Source organism: Bubalus kerabau, chromosome 11 (genome assembly GCF_029407905.1).
Source record: "Bubalus kerabau isolate K-KA32 ecotype Philippines breed swamp buffalo chromosome 11, PCC_UOA_SB_1v2, whole genome shotgun sequence".
NCBI classification, from domain to species: domain Eukaryota; kingdom Metazoa; phylum Chordata; class Mammalia; order Artiodactyla; family Bovidae; genus Bubalus; species Bubalus kerabau.
In genome coordinates, this window is record NC_073634.1 from 6,880,362 (window position 1) to 6,897,369 (window position 17,008).

The following is a 17,008-nucleotide window of genomic DNA, read 5'->3' on the forward strand; positions in this document are numbered from 1 at the left end:
CTACTATTGTTTTCTAAGTGAAAATAGTCTCGGTAAGCTATTATTATATATCAATGTTAAACAAAACTAGAATAATAAAAAAGCTTGGTACTCATGAAGTTTTACCTGTTTTTTATTAGAAGGAGTCTTGAATTCAACATGGCTTTTTAAACTTCTTTATTTCAAATACACATGAACGGTTGTGGCACAGAGAAACAGTGATGAAGGCACGGTCAACGGGACCACTTGTCAGGTTTTCAGTTTTAGCAGCAAATTAGAAAATAAATAATCTGCCTTTGAAAATCCAACAGGACCTAAGATATTACTACAGTTATTACCAATCCAATCAATGAAGATGTTATACGGGAAATATGTACAGTATATTTCAGGGGAAAAAAAAAACATTGGTACAACCTGGAAAAGCAGTTCTTCAGGCAGCTTCTCCCAGGGGTGCTTCCAGAAACACCCCAATCGCAGACAGCCTTTCCAAATGAAGTTTGTTCTCAAGGAGAAATGCTTTAGCCTTTGACCCCATAAATGAAACAATGGTTACATATAATCAGCTAATCTCTAAAATCTTTCTTAGAAAACACGACCGACGACACTGAGAACGCCAGATCCGCTGGCCGTGCATCTCACACCACTGTCCACACCGGCCATCATTAAGGCTCAGGGACTGTGTCTTCAAAAGGCATTTTCACCCAAATTTCAGCAGACTGAGCATTTTGAACAAATAATGGAATGCTTATCAAACTCAAGTACCAAATCTTTGATTCCAGGGCAATTTGCTAATGACTAATGCTCTGAATTAAACAGCCTTCCTCCAGTCCAAGAATATGGAATGTTCCCCACAGCAGACAATCCTTATTCTAGAACAGTTTTAGCACCACAGTTCCTAACGTTTTTCCACACAAGCGTTTCCAGTCCAACACTCAGTTTACATTTTTTGAATGACATCTAAATTGCCCACTCATACTCTGAAGCTCCAGCCCTTTCTGGTTTGTTCCTCTGGAAATGCTCTAGCTAGCACCCTAACAGGTGAAGCGAGTGTTTCAGGTAAGAAGAGTCAAGTTTCTCTATAGATATTGATGATATGGGTATATAAATATAAAAAATGCCTGGTTTTTTTTTTTAGTAATACTCTTGTAGTGGTCTCTTCAACACTATAGGTTCACATGCATTGAAGAAATGAAGCATATTAGTTATGCCATATATATGTTAAGATTAATAATTAAAGATATACAATTCTCAAACTAAATCTCACACACTATAAACACTGCTCCATAGCTTGGAAATGTTTCCTTTTCTTTAGGACTTCAGATACGATTATGACTCAAATCTTTGACTTTTTGATAACTTTAGCCTCTCATTTTCTTTCTTTTCAACTTATATCAGGGCTATGGCAATATAGTCAAAGAAGCACAAAAAATATGGATAAACCAAAATTAAACTTCAGCAATTAACAGTTTGGGAGCAAAAGTATTTTGGAAAATAAATGTGAATTACAAAACTTTGTTTAGCACATACAGGATTTGATCTGTGCTTAGATTATAAAGTAATACAGAGTAGATTATTTGATCTCTACACAAAGGCATACTTTTTTTCCTCTTAATAGCTTATTTAAAATAGCATTATTCATTCTTAGTAACAACTGACAGGCTCAGAACAATCAAAATCAACATCAGGTGACGCTGATTCCAGGAAAAATACGCCTTACTGGATCCTGCTCCTGTGATGTCATGCTAGCAGTTCCTTTATGAAATGCGCTGCTAAGCTGCTGCAAGTTTTTGCCAACAACCTTCCAATGAAAATTAACTGAGGTCTTCGGGAGAGACTCCCAGATGAGACTTGGATATATAATCTGGTAGGACAAGACTTTATTCATGTGTTTATCAAGAAATAACCCAACTATGTATAAAAAAATGAAACTAGAACACTAACACAAGAAATAAACTCAAAATGGATTAAAGATTTAAATGTAAGGCCAGAAACCATAAAGCTTTTACAGGAAAACATGTGGTGCACTCTTTGACATACATCACAGCAAGCTTCTCCGTGACCCACCTCCTAGAGTAATAGAAATAAAAGTAAACAAATGGGACTTAATGAAAAGCTTTTGCACGGCAAAGGAAATAATAAGATTAAAAGACAACCCTCAGAATGGGAGAAAAAACACAATAGGCAAACAAAACAACTGACAAAGGATTAATCTCCAAGATATACAAGCAGCTCGTGCAGCTCAAAAACAGAAAACCCAATCAAAAAATGGACGGATGACCTAAACAGACATTTCTCAGAAAACATACAGATGGCCAACAAACATGAAAAGATGCTCAACATAGCTCATTATTAATGCAAATCAGAACTACAAGGAAGTATCACCTCATGCCAGTCAGAATGGTCTTCAGTAAAAAACCTACAAACCATGAATGCTGGAGAAGATCTGGGGAAAAGGGAACGCTCTCGCACTGTTGGTGGGAATGTAAACTGATGCAGCTAGTATGACAATTCCTTGAAAAACTAGGAACAGAACTACCACATGACCCAACAATCCCACTACTGGGCATATAGCCTGAGAAAACCATAAATGAAAGAGACACATGTAATCCCAATGTTCATTGCAGTACTTTTTACAATAGCTAGGACATGGAAGCAACTTAGATGTCCATCAACAGATGAATGGATAAAGAAATTGTGGTACATATATACAGTGGAATACTACTCAACTATTAGATAAAAAAGTGTACATCTGAGTCGGTCCTAGAGATGGATGAACCTAGAGTCTATTATACAGAGTGAAGTAAGTCAAAAAGAGAAAGACAGATATTGTATATTAACGCATGCATATAGAATCTAGAAAGATGGTACTGATGATCCTATTTGCAGGGCAGCAATGGAGATGCAGACAGAGAACAGATCTGTGGACACAGCTGGGGAAGGAGAGGTGGGACGGATTGAGAGAACAGCATGGAAACGTACATTACCATACGTAAAACAGCAAGTGAGAATTTGCTGTATGACTCAGGAAACTCAAGCCAGTGCTCTGTGACCACCTAGTGGGGTGGGGTAGAGTGGGAGGGGTTTCAGAAGGGAGGGGACATAGGTATACCTGTGGCTGATTCATGCTGATGTATGGCAGAAACCAACACAATATTGTAAAGCAGTTATCCTCCAATTTAAAAAATAAAAATAACACACCAGAAGGAATCAAGTAGGAAGACTTTTCTGCTTCACCTCTTTTAAATATCATATTCATTTTCTACTGCTGCATTAAATCATGGCAAATTTAAAAGCTTAAGACAATACCCATCTATTATCTTACAGGTCTGTAGGCCAGAAGTCCAGGCAGATAGGACTGCGCTCTCTGCTCAAGGTCTCAGAAGGCTGGAATCCAGGTGCTGGCGGGGACCAGGCTCTTGGCTGCTGAAGCAGCGTCCATCTGCAGACTCCTTCAGATTGCTGGTTGAGTTCAGTTCCTGCGGCTGCAGGACTACAGTTTCCATTCCCTTGGCTGCCGGCTAGGGCCTCTCAGCTCCTTAAGAGGCATTTCTCCTCATGTGGCTGCCCCCATCTAAAACCAGCCATGGTGTCTCAAGTCCTCCTGCTTTGAATCTCTGACTTCTGCTGACAGCCTGAGAAAACTCAGGGCCCACATGATTTGGTTAGCTGTTCCCAGATAATCTCCCTTTTGCTGTACAACATAATTATGGGTCATACTCACAGGTTTCACATACACTCAAAATCTACGAAGTCACTGGGGGTCATCCACAGAAGTCTGGCTGCTACAAATACACACTGCCATGAATTAGAGCAATCTTTCCAAACATGCTGTTTGCATATAATCACACTTGGCTCCGCAGACAGCACTGTTAGCAGACAATGTTTTTATTACCAGGACACATTTAAGAGAAGACTTCACAGCACCGCTGACGTTTTTCTAATTATTTACTGATGCAGTTGTTGATCTAAAAAAGCTATAAAAGACACCTCCAACAGTTGAATTAACCTATACATACATGTCTAGAGCCTGCGTGCTCAAGAATCCACGTGCATTCGTGTTTTCCAAAGTTTGTCAATCACAAGCTTTGGAACCTCAACTTCAAGTTGTAGATCTTAACTGGACTCCAATAGCAGAGACAGTGAATGCCGTAAAGAACGCATGAGACTGAGAGCAAGGAATTTAGAACTGGATGTCAGAAACCTAGAAATAGGTCCTCAACTTTCTCTTCTCTCTGCAAATACTCATCATCATTTACACTATGACATATTCTGCATGTCTGCTTGTAGCTTCATGATTGCAACTCATTATTCTGAATTTTAAAATGTTCATATTAGCACTCTTGACACAGTGCTGTCCTAAAGAATTTTCTGGGATGATGGAGATGTTCTATATCTGTGCTGTTCGATCCAGTGGCCACTAGCCATAGGGAGGGCCAGTGTGACTACAGAGCTGAGTGTTTTATTAAGTAGCTGCCCGGTTGTCCAGTGGCTACTGTAGAGGACAGCAGAGCTCCAGCGACATCATGCCACAGACACACAGAAAAGTAAAATTAGTCCCACATTTGACACAGTTTTTCCCCACTCACTCTTTGGGCAAAAGTGGTTCAGCATCCATTCAAGGTCAAGTATTTACTTTCTCTCTGTTCCAAGTTCCCTAATCTTCTGTCCCAATACTTCAGTCCCTAACATGATTCTTAAGGGCAACCACTAGAATTGCCTGTTCTTGGCAAGCTTCTAATTGTCTAGTGGAAATCAGGGGAGGAGCGCTCAGCAGACAAGAGGCTCCATGGACACCTGTACAGCAGGGGATGGGCAGGAAGCATGACATACACGCTTGCCCACGGGAGCTTGACATTTGGTCAGAGTGAGTACATGTCTGTGCACACACACCCCACAAACAGAAACTGACAGTTGAGACCATGTGTGTGTGCACGCGCGTGCAAGTGTGTGGCAAGGACAGCAGCGGAAGAGAGTTCAGGAAAAGGAAGAGGAGTGTGGGCTGGAAGAGCTGGTCCCCTCCCGCAGACCCTGCCTGGGTACCTGCCGTGTGTCAGGCAGTGTTCTGGGCTCAATGAGGCACTGGTAACAAATTCACAGGAAGGAAGGGGTGCACAAGGGAGTCCTTGAAAGACAAAACGTGGCTAAAACTCTTCTTAGGAACAGGAGGGATGAGCTAGTAAGTTTTCACCCTCAGCTCTGCAGAGCTGCCTGGATAAGGCTCAGTCGCAAGACATGCACCCTAACAAAGGGCCAGGAGCTGCACTTACTGCCACTCCTTGGACTCTCAGAGCATGGCCTTTCTTCCTCAAGTCACAGTCGGCTACTCGGGAAGCAGAGGAACAAGGGGGTTCTAAACCCACCCCCAGATTTTTACCTCCTGCCACTTGGTTGTTAGAGCAGCAATTTAGTATGTGAAGCTGGTTCCAATGTTTTATAATGAGAGGCTATGCTTTTCCAGTGAAATTTCCTTGCCAGGCACTGGGCCAAGGAGAGTTGGGAAGAAAAGGTAAATTAAAGAAAATACGAAGTAAATTTTAAAAACCTTGAGGAAAATGTTTAACTAGACTTTGACATAAAAATAATCGTGGTTGGCAACGTGTAACTTTTAAATCAAGAACCATTCAAGTAATGGAAAAAAATTGTACCCTATCTGTGTTTTCCATCCTTTTTCACTGCATGACCCTGTACAGAAAATAAGCTGTTTGAAAGCTATTTGTTCAGCCTGCTGGGTATAGGTGACACTTCTCCAGGCTAAAGGCAACCAGCTAGAACCTCCAGCGCCCAAGGCCTCGGCCATGGGCTATTCGGAAAGCCCAGAGGGTTTAAGCTCTGCACACCTGTAGCTGCCTGCAACCCACCTGAGGACACCGCGGTGGCTGGGAACTGATGTTGATAATTCGTAATTTTGTAAAAGACTTCCGTTAAGATCACTGACTGCTAAAGCTGATAATATTTTTGTCTACAGTAGTGACATCATGTGGAATTGCAAGTTTAAGAGTAATAAATACTCTCTGGATGTGAATTTACTTACAGTTCATACTGCAACAGAATAAATTACTTTGAAAAACATACACCTGTTACAATACCTTTCGCCAAAAACCCACCATTACAATTACATTTTTCTTTAAAACTAAACCAGTTGTGACTTGTACAACAGCATTACCTAGAAAACATTTTGTCAGAACTCAGAATGAGTGCAGGTATAAAAGCCTCAAGAGAAAATGCATCTAATTCGTGGATTTTAGACGAAGATTAATACAGAAAGAAGAGTTTGTCATTTTGCATATCAGAGGAAATGTAATGACTTCAGTTTATGGTAATTTGGGTTGAAATGCATCACCCTTGCACATTAAAATTTATCAGACTGATTTTTGTGGCTATACACCATACACAGTATAGTAAAATAACCCTCAAGAAGGACATTGGTCTTTAAAATCCTGGCTTTAAGGAATGACAAACGGCTTTGAAAATATTTTGCTCAGAATCATTGTGATTATAAAAGTACTTCAGTTAGGAAATCAATCTAGAATCATTCTTAAATGGCAGTGCATTTGAAAAATGGCATTAACTCGTAATGTTTGCATTTCCAAAGAAAAATATAGAAAGAACTTAAAAAAGCAAGGTAACTGGTTTTCAAAAAAAGTATTGATTCAAAAATTTACTGCACAAAAATATGTACTTCTTAAGTATTTCTAATAAATTAACTCCATAACATTTTATGTATATTTATATATTTATATATATATAATCCCTGATCATCTATAAAAGAGGGTCTATAATACTAAAATAAATGAACTTCAAAAGTACCCCCTTCATAAAATGTATTTAACATTAATTTTTCCCAAATTTAATGAATGTAACAATATGTACAACTCTTATGTATTAGTATAATACCAAAATAGTACAAGTCATATTAACAGGCTGTCATAACTGTAAAACGTTTGAGTTGAGTTAAAACTGGAGGACAGCTTAGATTCAAATGAATACAATTATCCGTGGGAGATTCATTTTCCAAGTGGAAATATGACAATCATTTTATCTACAGTAGATTTCGCGAGAGGTAGAATTCAAGTTACCAAAAAAAGGTACGTGCTCAGCTGTCTTTAATCAACAAATTCACAGGGAAAAAATGTGTTGGTTTCTTAGTAGAGATGGTCAGTTTGTGACTTTTTTAATATGGATCTGAAATACAAGATAGTGAACAGCATGATATGGCAATCAATTTTCAATTCGAAAAAGATCTTAAGTATGAAATCCAAATGTTGTAAAAAAAAAAAAAAAAAAAGTAGAATCTAATCTGTTCCACTGATTTAATGTATTGTCTTACCTCATTAAGAATGGCCCAAACAGCAGAATTCTGAATAACTGAAAGTCGGAAGGCCGAAATGGGGTTTAGGTTGGGATCCACCATCCCTTCCGCAACACCATTTTCAAATTTCCCTGCAGAGGAAAAATCAACACTTGCTGGGGTAAGACCGAAACAAGCACGCATAAACTATCACTAACTTAAAGCGGGGAAGGAAAACACCAAAAAAGTATTTCCAGTAGATGTTTTTACACAAAGGATGGGTGAATTTGTTTTCTTCCTACTACCTTTATTCCAGGTTTAAATTTTTCACAAAGTAGTACATGCTTTAAAACGAGCAGCAACCTATTTAACAGGCAGAGCAATACATTTTATTGCACATTTTTAAAAAGTAAATATATTTATTCTGACATCAACTAACACAAGTTTTTAGTAAAATATGACTTACAAGCCTTACAAAACATACTCCTTACCATCTCTCAGTCTACTTTGAGGACTGAGTCAATAGTAACAGATTTCACTGCTTAATTAGACACACACACACGAGAGTTGGCCTTGAGTGATTTCCAAGGTCAAATCTAAGAGGAATTAAGATATGATACATCCTCAAGGCAGGTCTAATATAAAACTCCATTATAAATGACAAGCTCATAAAGCTCTCCTGTAAGGATAAGGACCAAGACCTAGAAAAGATAATAAGCTTTCTACTCTACTTTTCTTGCCGTGAGGAAACAGCAAGGAAACAAAACAAAAACACTGTTGAAAAAGTGTCAGAAAAATGGTTGTTCTGAATCACACTGCTCTAAGCCAGAGATTGGCAAACTTCCTAAAAATAGCAGATAGTAAATATTTTAGGCTTTGTGGGTCAAGAGAGCATTTGGGAATATCACACAGGTACTCGTATAGGAAAAGAGAAAAACTAATTTCCATAAAATTTTTATTGATGAAATTCAAAATTTCAACTAAGTATTAGACACTCCTCCCCTCCAAACTGCCACATAACATATGAGATTTTGATATATCTTGAAGGTTTCCTTTCACACAGCCTAGATAAGATACTGCCAAATAATGTTACTAACCCATAAGCACAAGATTTAATGGAGCATATCCATGACTTGGAAGGTATCTGCGTCAAATTCTATTAAGAGTCTTTTACCTTATCATAACATTACAGATGAATCACGTCCAATCAAAGGTTATGTGGAACCTCCTCAATTAGCTTGATATTTCTTGTAGTTTGGTGTCACCAAAGTGACTTGAATGCAATATAAGTTTTGCACATAAGAACTGTTTTATTTTAATAATTTTAGGTTGAATTCACTAAGAAACATTATCAGGTCTGAAGCAAAAACTATTTTCAAAAAGATAACAGTAGTCGAAGGCACTCAAAAACTTTCTCACTTGGAAAATTTTCAATTCTTATTCCAGAGCTTAAAAATAAATAAATAAAATTTTATCACTGCTAAGCCCCAGAACTGCTGTTTGGTAGGGCAAGTCAGAATATTCAGGTCTTATTTCTGACAAAAATTCACAGAACTGATGTTGATGAAGTCAACGAGAGTGAATAAAATTCACTGGCAATACTTCTAGTTCAATAAATTAATCATACATGACAGATTCAAGCACTCTGTAAAGCATCTATTGACGCATAATAAGATAACCATAGGCTTGAAATACCTTGCTGCTGCTGCTGCTAAGTCGCTTCAGTCATGTCCAACTCTGTGCGACCCCACAGACGGCCTCCTACCAGGCTCCTCTGTCCCTGGAATTCTCCAGGCAAGAACACTGGAATACCTTACGGCTTTTTAAAACTTTTTATTTTACATTGGAGTATAGCTGATTAACCATGCTGTGATGGTTTCAGGTGCACAGCAGAACAACTCAGCCATACATAGACATGTATCCATTCTCTCCCAAACTCCCCTCCCATCCAGGTTGCCGCGTAACACTGAGCAGAGTTCCATATACAGTACAGTGGGTCCTTGTTGGTTATCCATTTTAAATACAGCAGTAAACGGTTTTACAAGCTTTGTAACTCTGTCCATCAAACCCTTCTCCTACACAAGTATTTTCGCCACCATTCACTGTAACATATCCTAGCAGACTCCACTTCAGGATGTACAAATTCTGTGTCTTCTCAACTTGTTTGAAAACACTCTTGCCTGCACTTGTTCTCTACAGACTATGCACAGAGGCCAATTGTTCAGTCGCTTCAAACCTGGCATTGACTCCAAATAACGAGGCCGCGGTTGTTAACAGATAAGGCAGTAGTATCTGTCAACTCAAGCCAAAAAAAACTACTCAAATAATTTGCTTGCCTTTTGATTACTGACATTGCTCTCAAGGTCCCCAACTTCTCAATCAAAAGTTACTACTGAAAGTCTAATGGTCTGAAATAAGATTTTTCTCTGTACACGTATCTCTGGCTGTTACAGCTAAACACTGGTGATGGTTTTCTTGCTTTCTAACATGTGAGCCACTTTGGTTACAGCCCCATTAGAATCTTTTATTTTTGCGAAGAAACTCTCAGTGAGGCGATATATGTTACATTTTCTAGTTTTTCTGCCCATTGCTTTCCTGTGAGCTGGGAATACTGTTGTGAGTGGCTGATTTGGTAACATATTCTTCAGTACAGTTCCTTTACACAGTCAGCACGATGACCTGCCATCTAACTTTGTAGAAGAACCCAGATTCCACTGTGTTAAAAAGCACAACATTCAAAGTCCACTCTCTTCTCGTTTTTACCTGAAGGGTAATCACTGGTAATTTTTTTTTAAATGTCACAATAGAGTGATGTGTGTGGCACATGCAACACTGCCAAACCGTAACGCAGCAGCGTTACTGGTAGTACACTGAGCAGCAGTTCAAAGCAACGGGAGCACCACCTCCATCTCTTTGGCAACTGCTCGCTTCTCTCTGCAGCTGTAGCAGAAAGACACACACAGACAACCCAGAAACAAACGAGCATGGCCATGTTCCAAACAAACTATTCACGGGCACGGAAATGGGGATACTTTCTAATTTTTACATATCATGACATAGAAGGCAATGGCACCCCACTCCAGTACTTCTGCTTGGAGAATCCCATGGACGGAGGAAGCCTGGTAGGCTGCAGTCCGTGGGGTCACTAGAGTCGGACAGGACTGAGCGACTTCACTTTCACTTTCCGCTTTCAAGCACTGGAGAAGGAAATGGCAACCCACTCCAGTGTTCTTGCCTGGAGAATCCCAGGGATGGGGGAGCCTGGTGGGCTGCCGTCTGTGGGGTCACACAGAGCTGGACATGACTGAAGCGACTTAGCAGCAGCAGCAGCAGCAGCACTACTATTCTTATTTTTTTCAACCACTTAACAACGAAAATAATGAAAAAAATTTCAACATTCTTTGCTCACAGGCCATTCAAACAAGCAGCTAACCCTTGTGCTATTACATGATGTATCAATTCTAAAGTCTTAAAACATAATGACCAGGCTCAAAATAAGATAAGACACACACAAGTTGAAACCCATACTAGTAAAGTTTATACTCATTTTCTTGAATAATCATGGCTATTCTTGTTTTTAATTTAATTTTTATCTTATATTGGAGTATAGTTTTTGGGTTTCCCAGGTGGCGCTAGTGGTAAAGAACCCACCCACCAATGCAGGAGATGTAAAAGATGAGGGTTTGACCCCTGGGCTAGGAAGATCCCCTGGAGGAGAGCATGGCAATCCACTCCAGTATTCTTGCCTGGAGAATTCCATGGACAGAGGAGCCTGGCGGGCTATAGTCCACAGGGTCACAAAGAGTCGGACACGACTGAAGCAACTTAGCACACAAGAATAGCTGATTTACAGTGTTCAGGTGTAGAGCATAGTGATTCAACTACACATTTACATATATCATTTGCACAGAAAATATTCAACATATGAACTTCCTAAGTAATGCTTTTATTAAAAAATTATTAATACTTGTTTCATAAAGGTATGTCCATATTTGGACTGGGATAGGGAGTGTGTGCTACAAAAATAGTACTATTTAATATTTAGTTAGGATGTGGATTCAGGGATGAAAAATACTGTGGAACTTGAAACATTTTAACTTATGAGATATCTGAGCTCACTTGATGAGCTCATTTAATTAGAACAATAATTAGTAATTGAAAAGACTGGCGTCATTAAAACCCTCTCATCCAGCAATTTTATGCTCAAGAAATACTCCTGCATGTGCAGAAAGCATATACAGACTGCAGCAAAAATTGCAAATGATTTTAGTGGCAATGATTAGTGGACTAATTAAATTAGGACATGCTAATATAAGGGAATATTAGGCAGCCAATTAAAAGAATGAAGGAAGAATAAAGAGAAGGAAGTAAAGTTGTAGATAATGCAGTTGTGAGTTACTTCCATTTCTAAGCATACACTGGAGAGAAACTCTAGTACATGTGCATAAGTTTTTAGACAAGCAAAAAGATGAAGACAAACTTTATGACCAAAGAGAAGAACAGACAGTAATGTAATCATCTCTGGAGATCTACCCAACAGTGAAAATGAATGATCCATAGATATACAGATCCACATGGTTGAATCTCACAATGGTGAGAGACAAAAAACTGTAGATTAGAGAATGACAATCATTTATACTTTAAAATAAACAAAATAAGACTATGCATTATTCAGGGGTATATTACATGTGTATTAAAAGCACAGATGGAAACAGTAACCACAAAATTTAGGATAGTAGTTACTTTTTTTTTCCCTTTTAACTTTCTGGCTGTACCCTACGAGTATATGGATCTTAGTTCCCTGGCCAGGGAACGAACCTGTTCCCACTGCACTGGAAGGCAGAGTTTTAACCACTGGATGGCCAGGAAAGTCCCAAGAGGATTCTTATTGCCTACCTCTTTCTTTGGTTCTCTCTGCCATGGGCTACTGTATGGGCTACAGTTTAGCTTGAATGAGGCTACCAGTTTCCTCCCAACTGTTTATCATAAATCTCCATCATATCCCACAGCACCCTTGGGCATGAACTTCCCCAAGCTCTGTTCCAAGTCAGTCCCCTTAGGGCGAGCTACAGAGCTCCGTGTTCTGATGGGCTGCCTCTCCCCTGGAGCACACCTCTGCACCGCTGCTCAGGATCCCTGGCAAGGACAGCAGCTGGGGGAAAGTGACACTCCTGCTGTTCAAGGCGGTAGCAGTAGCCCTTCATGTCCTGCTGACTTCTCCCAGCATGAGGGGACCAGTGGGCAGGGAGAGCCAAGGGGGACCAAGAATTCATGTTCTGCCAGGCCTGCAGCGAAACTTTGCCCTAGGAATGGAGGTGGGGTGGAGCAAGGGAGCCTCAGGTCTCCAAGGGTCTGGATAGAGCTTCTGCAACAGGGAGCTGGGGTTGGGCATGGGGAGATGCAGGTGCTGGTGGCCTGCCTTTCCTAGTGAGATGCCTTCGCCCTGGAGCAGGAACTGGCAGGAGGCGGACTCAGCAATCATGGCTGGACAAGCAGAGAGGAGCTTCTGTGTCACTGAGCTTGGCCAGAGTAGGCAATGGTCAGAGCTCCAATGCCAGAAACTATTTTTTTTTTAATTTTTTGATGTGGACCATTTTAAAAATAAAGTCTTTATTGAAATCTCTAACAATACTGCTTCTGTTTTATGTTTCCATTTTTTAGCCAAAAGGCATGTGGAATCCTAGCTTCCTGACCAAGGATCGAACCTGTATTCCCCTGCAATGGAAGGTGATGTCTTAACTGCTGGAACACCAGGGACGTCCCTCTAATGTCACAGACTCTTAATGTTTTTACTGAAATTCAGATGATATAAGTAAATGGTTCCCCATATGCTGTGCTTTTATGAAAAATAACTGTTACCAGTTATGGCAGAGTCACTAAGAGAAGGTCTGTGAAGCCCTTCACACATTATTCCACTAAGCATGCTTCTTAAGGGCGTAGATTTTTTTTTATTCGGTTGAGAAAAAATCAGTTGCTTTTGCTTCTGATGCATGCTTTTGTTCCACAAGTTCCTAGGTCTCATTGCCCAACAGTTCTCTTCTGGTTCTAAATATGTATGAGTTGATGTTTTAGATGGCCATTACCTTCAAATTACTGCAGAGACATTTAATCATAAATGTCTCTATTTTCTATGCTACTTTCATAACCTAGAACATTCTCAGAAATTAAATAACTGACAGGTAATAGGGTTAATAAATGTCTCCCATACGCAGCTAATTTTATGAACATTTCTAAAGTGGGCTAAAATATAATCCAAATATAAAAATAATTAAACTCATCAATCCATTAAAATGACACAGAAATTAGTCAGGGTTATTGCACAAGCCTTGTAGCAAAAACTGAGTGATATTCACTGAACATAAAGCTGCTGGAGGGCTTCCCTGGTGGCTCAGTGGTAAAGAATCCACCTGTCAGTGCAGGAGATGAGGGTTTGATCCCTGGTCCAGGAAGATCCCACGTGCCCCAGAGCAACTAAGCCCGTGTACCACAACCACTGAGCCTGTGCTCTCGAGCCCGGTAACTGCAACTACCAAGCCCGTGCACCCTAGAGCCCATGTTCCACAACAAGAGAAGCCCCCACAGTGAGAAGCCCGCACACTGCAACTGGAGAGTAGCCCCCACTCTCTACAGCTAGAGAAAAGCCCACACAGCAGCAAAGACCCAGAGAGCCAAAACTAAATAAAAAAAAATTATTTTAGCAAAACAAAACTGCTGGAGAGAGTTATAAGAATGTATCTGGTTCTGTAAAGCTACAATAGTAATTGACCAATACAGTCTCTTCTGCATACCACTAGGAAAAGCATTAATTTAAGTAAAAGAAAATATCTAATCATTCACTGAGTTGATGTCTATCAAGGGATGGGCTCTATTATTATACACCTGGTAGCTCAGGTGATAAAGAATCTGCCTGCAATGCAGGAGACCTGGGTTCGATCTCTGGATGGGGAAGATCCACTGGAGAAGAAATGGCTACCCACTCCAGTATTCTTGCCTAGGAGATCTCATGGACAGAAGAGCCTGGCAGGCTACAGTCCATGGGGTCGCAAGAGTTGGACATAACTTAGCAACTGAACAACAACAAGTATATAGCTGATTGTGTTAGGCACCTAGGCTAACTTTGTTGGACTTAACGAACAAATTGGACTTATGAACGCACTCTCAGAACAGAACTCATGCACATGTAGGGGACTTAATGCAGATATTTTATGCTAATGGACACTAAAGGGGTGTGGGATTTCAGGGTGTCTCCCCAGGTTAGACCAGGCAGCTAGATGAACATTAACGGCACAAACCACGGTGATCAATAAAGAAATGTCCCTACTACAGATGTCCAGGGTAGATGGCCACGTGGCCTCCAGGAAGCTTTTCAATGGGTATCTCAGTAGAGCCTGAAAGCTCAGGAGGAAGGCAGGACTAAAGACATGAATTCTGGCCCTCAGGTATTGTTGTGTCCACGAAAGGAGCCTGCTAAGGGCGTCCCATCCAGTATGAGACTGCAGAAGGCGGCTGAAGATGGATTATCTGCCAGTGACAACAATGAAACAGCAGAGAGAGAGAAAGAGGAACCAGGAAATGAACCATTGCTCTGAAATCCTAGTTGGGTCAAGATAATAATAAAACAACGTAGTAGAACATGAGAACAATAAAAAAGTACACTGGCATATATAATCCTAAAGCTGCTCAACATCTGAAAAGAACGTAAAATTACTTTAGAACTAGGTTCAGAAAAGGAAAGGACATTTTCCTGGTGTAAAGTGAGTCTTACCTATTCTGAAATAGCCATCTTCTAATCGTTTGTCTTTGGTTTCTTTGCTGATTTCCAAACCTTCACTCTAAAACAGAACAAAAACATGAATAATTACTTTTATTTAAAATAAATCTAAGTCATTAATCCATTTTATAAAGTGACATCTGCGGCATAGCTGCCTCTGGAAAGAAAATGCCACTTCAGTCCTGAGCCTCAAAAGGCTCAGTAATGTTAAGTGCTCTTTTCTTAAACCATCATCTGACTCTGTATATAATATACTGTTGGCTAGGAATTTTAAATTTTAATCATTTCCCAACTTAGATCAATTTAATAGAATGCAGTTTTCTATTAAAAACAGACAGAAGTAAAGAACTGTGTGTTAACTAGAAAGATATTAAGCATCCCCTGTGAAAGTCACTCAGTCGTGTCCGACTTTGTGACCCCATGGACTGGTAGCCCGCCAGGCTTCTCTGTTCATGGGATTCTCCAGGCAGGACTACTGGAGTGGATTGCCATCTCCTTCTCCAAAGCACTCCTAGAAGACCAATAATCTTCGGTATTATTCAACAAGCACTGAAACTACATGGTATTTTGGGATTCAAAATACAAACAGCAAGTAAGCATTAACATCAAATAACGATTCATTTATTTTCCCAGTACAAATGTCCAAGTCATCTTCCAATAGGAAACAAAATAAAGGCTCTTTCTATGAATAAGGCAAATAGGACAATATACTGGGTGTTTCATGGTTCCAAAAAGAGTCAGTATGACTCACCACCAAGGTCCTGCAATCACGAGAATTTTCTTTCATAAGCAAGAAGAGCCTCAAATCAAGTCTATTAGTATTAGTTCTCAAAGGAAACTGAGGGGGAAACATAAGTCATACCTTCAAAGGCAAAACTTCCACCGTTGTGTTGAGCAGAATATCCCCTGGATGTTCCTGATTGCCACTATGGAACAAATAACTGGAAAGACAAACAAAAATAAGAATATGAATCAGACTTGACAAAGATTTGGGAAGATGGCCTTGACCTTAGCATAAGGTCGACACTAGAGTTTGTAACTACACATTGTGTGTTCTGAATAGCTGCATGGATATTAGAAAGCTAAGCAGATACGTCAACTCCTCTGTCAGAGGGGCATGCTTGCTGCTAATAATGCACTCAACAGACCAAAAGAAAAAAAACATGATGACAGTTTTTTGTTGCTGTTTACACTGCTTTAAATATATAAACTTCTTGATGGAAATGACAATTGTAGCCACTATAGAACACTACTGTATCTTTTTTTCCTACATTTATTTGTTATTTATTTGGCTGCATTGGGCCTTAGCTGCAGCATGGAGCTGCAGCTCCATTTCACAGCGGCACGCGGCCTCAGTAGCTGTGGTACGCAGGCTTAGCTGCCCCCCCAGCACGTGGGATCTTAGTTCCCTGACCAGGGTTTGAACCTGTGCCCCCTGCCTTGCGAGACGAACTCTTAAACCACTGGACCACCAGGAAGTCCCACTACTGGATCTTGTATCAGACAAAATGTTCACTAGGACAGCAAGGGGTTGTGGCAAGTTCAGAGACTAGTTTTAGCCAATATAAATAATTTTGGTATGAACAGATAAAGTGAATTAACCAATTCCAAATATCAGAATCACTCCATTTGTCAACATTAACAAATCTTTGGATATCATGATATTGTTGTTCAATTGCTAAGACCTGTTTACAACCTCATGGACTGCAGCATGGCAGGTTTCCCTGCCCTGCAGTATCTCCTGGAGTTTGTTCAAACTCATGTCCGTTGAGTTGATGATACCATCCAACCACTTCAAATACTCTCTGGGTATAATGTTCTAGTGTTTTGATACTTTGAAAACTAGTGTGTACGTCCAAAGTGTGTGAGAGAGGGTGGAAGCTGGATAGGGTGCAAAGCATACCTAAGCCTAAACCTAAAACTTGAGTTTAGTGAAGTTCAGTGGTTAAAAGCTCATGCTAAGGAGTTAG

At 40.0% G+C, this 17,008-nt stretch overlaps 1 protein-coding gene across 5 annotated transcripts in view; it reads right to left on the minus strand.

Annotated features, from left to right (window-relative positions):
- Positions 1–141: 141 nt before the first annotated feature.
- MGAT4A (alpha-1,3-mannosyl-glycoprotein 4-beta-N-acetylglucosaminyltransferase A) overlaps positions 142–17,008 on the minus strand; it is a 172,017-nt gene continuing 155,150 nt past the window's right edge. For all 5 annotated transcript variants that reach the window (XM_055539416.1, XM_055539418.1, XM_055539419.1 and 2 more), the window contains 4 exons: positions 15,901–15,979; positions 15,033–15,099; positions 7,307–7,419; positions 142–7,161 (listed from right to left, as the gene is read on the minus strand). In XM_055539416.1, coding sequence (XP_055395391.1) covers positions 7,135–7,161; positions 7,307–7,419; positions 15,033–15,099; positions 15,901–15,979 — 286 coding nt within the window. In that variant the 3' untranslated portion in view covers positions 142–7,134. The remainder of the gene's footprint in view (positions 7,162–7,306; positions 7,420–15,032; positions 15,100–15,900; positions 15,980–17,008) is intronic.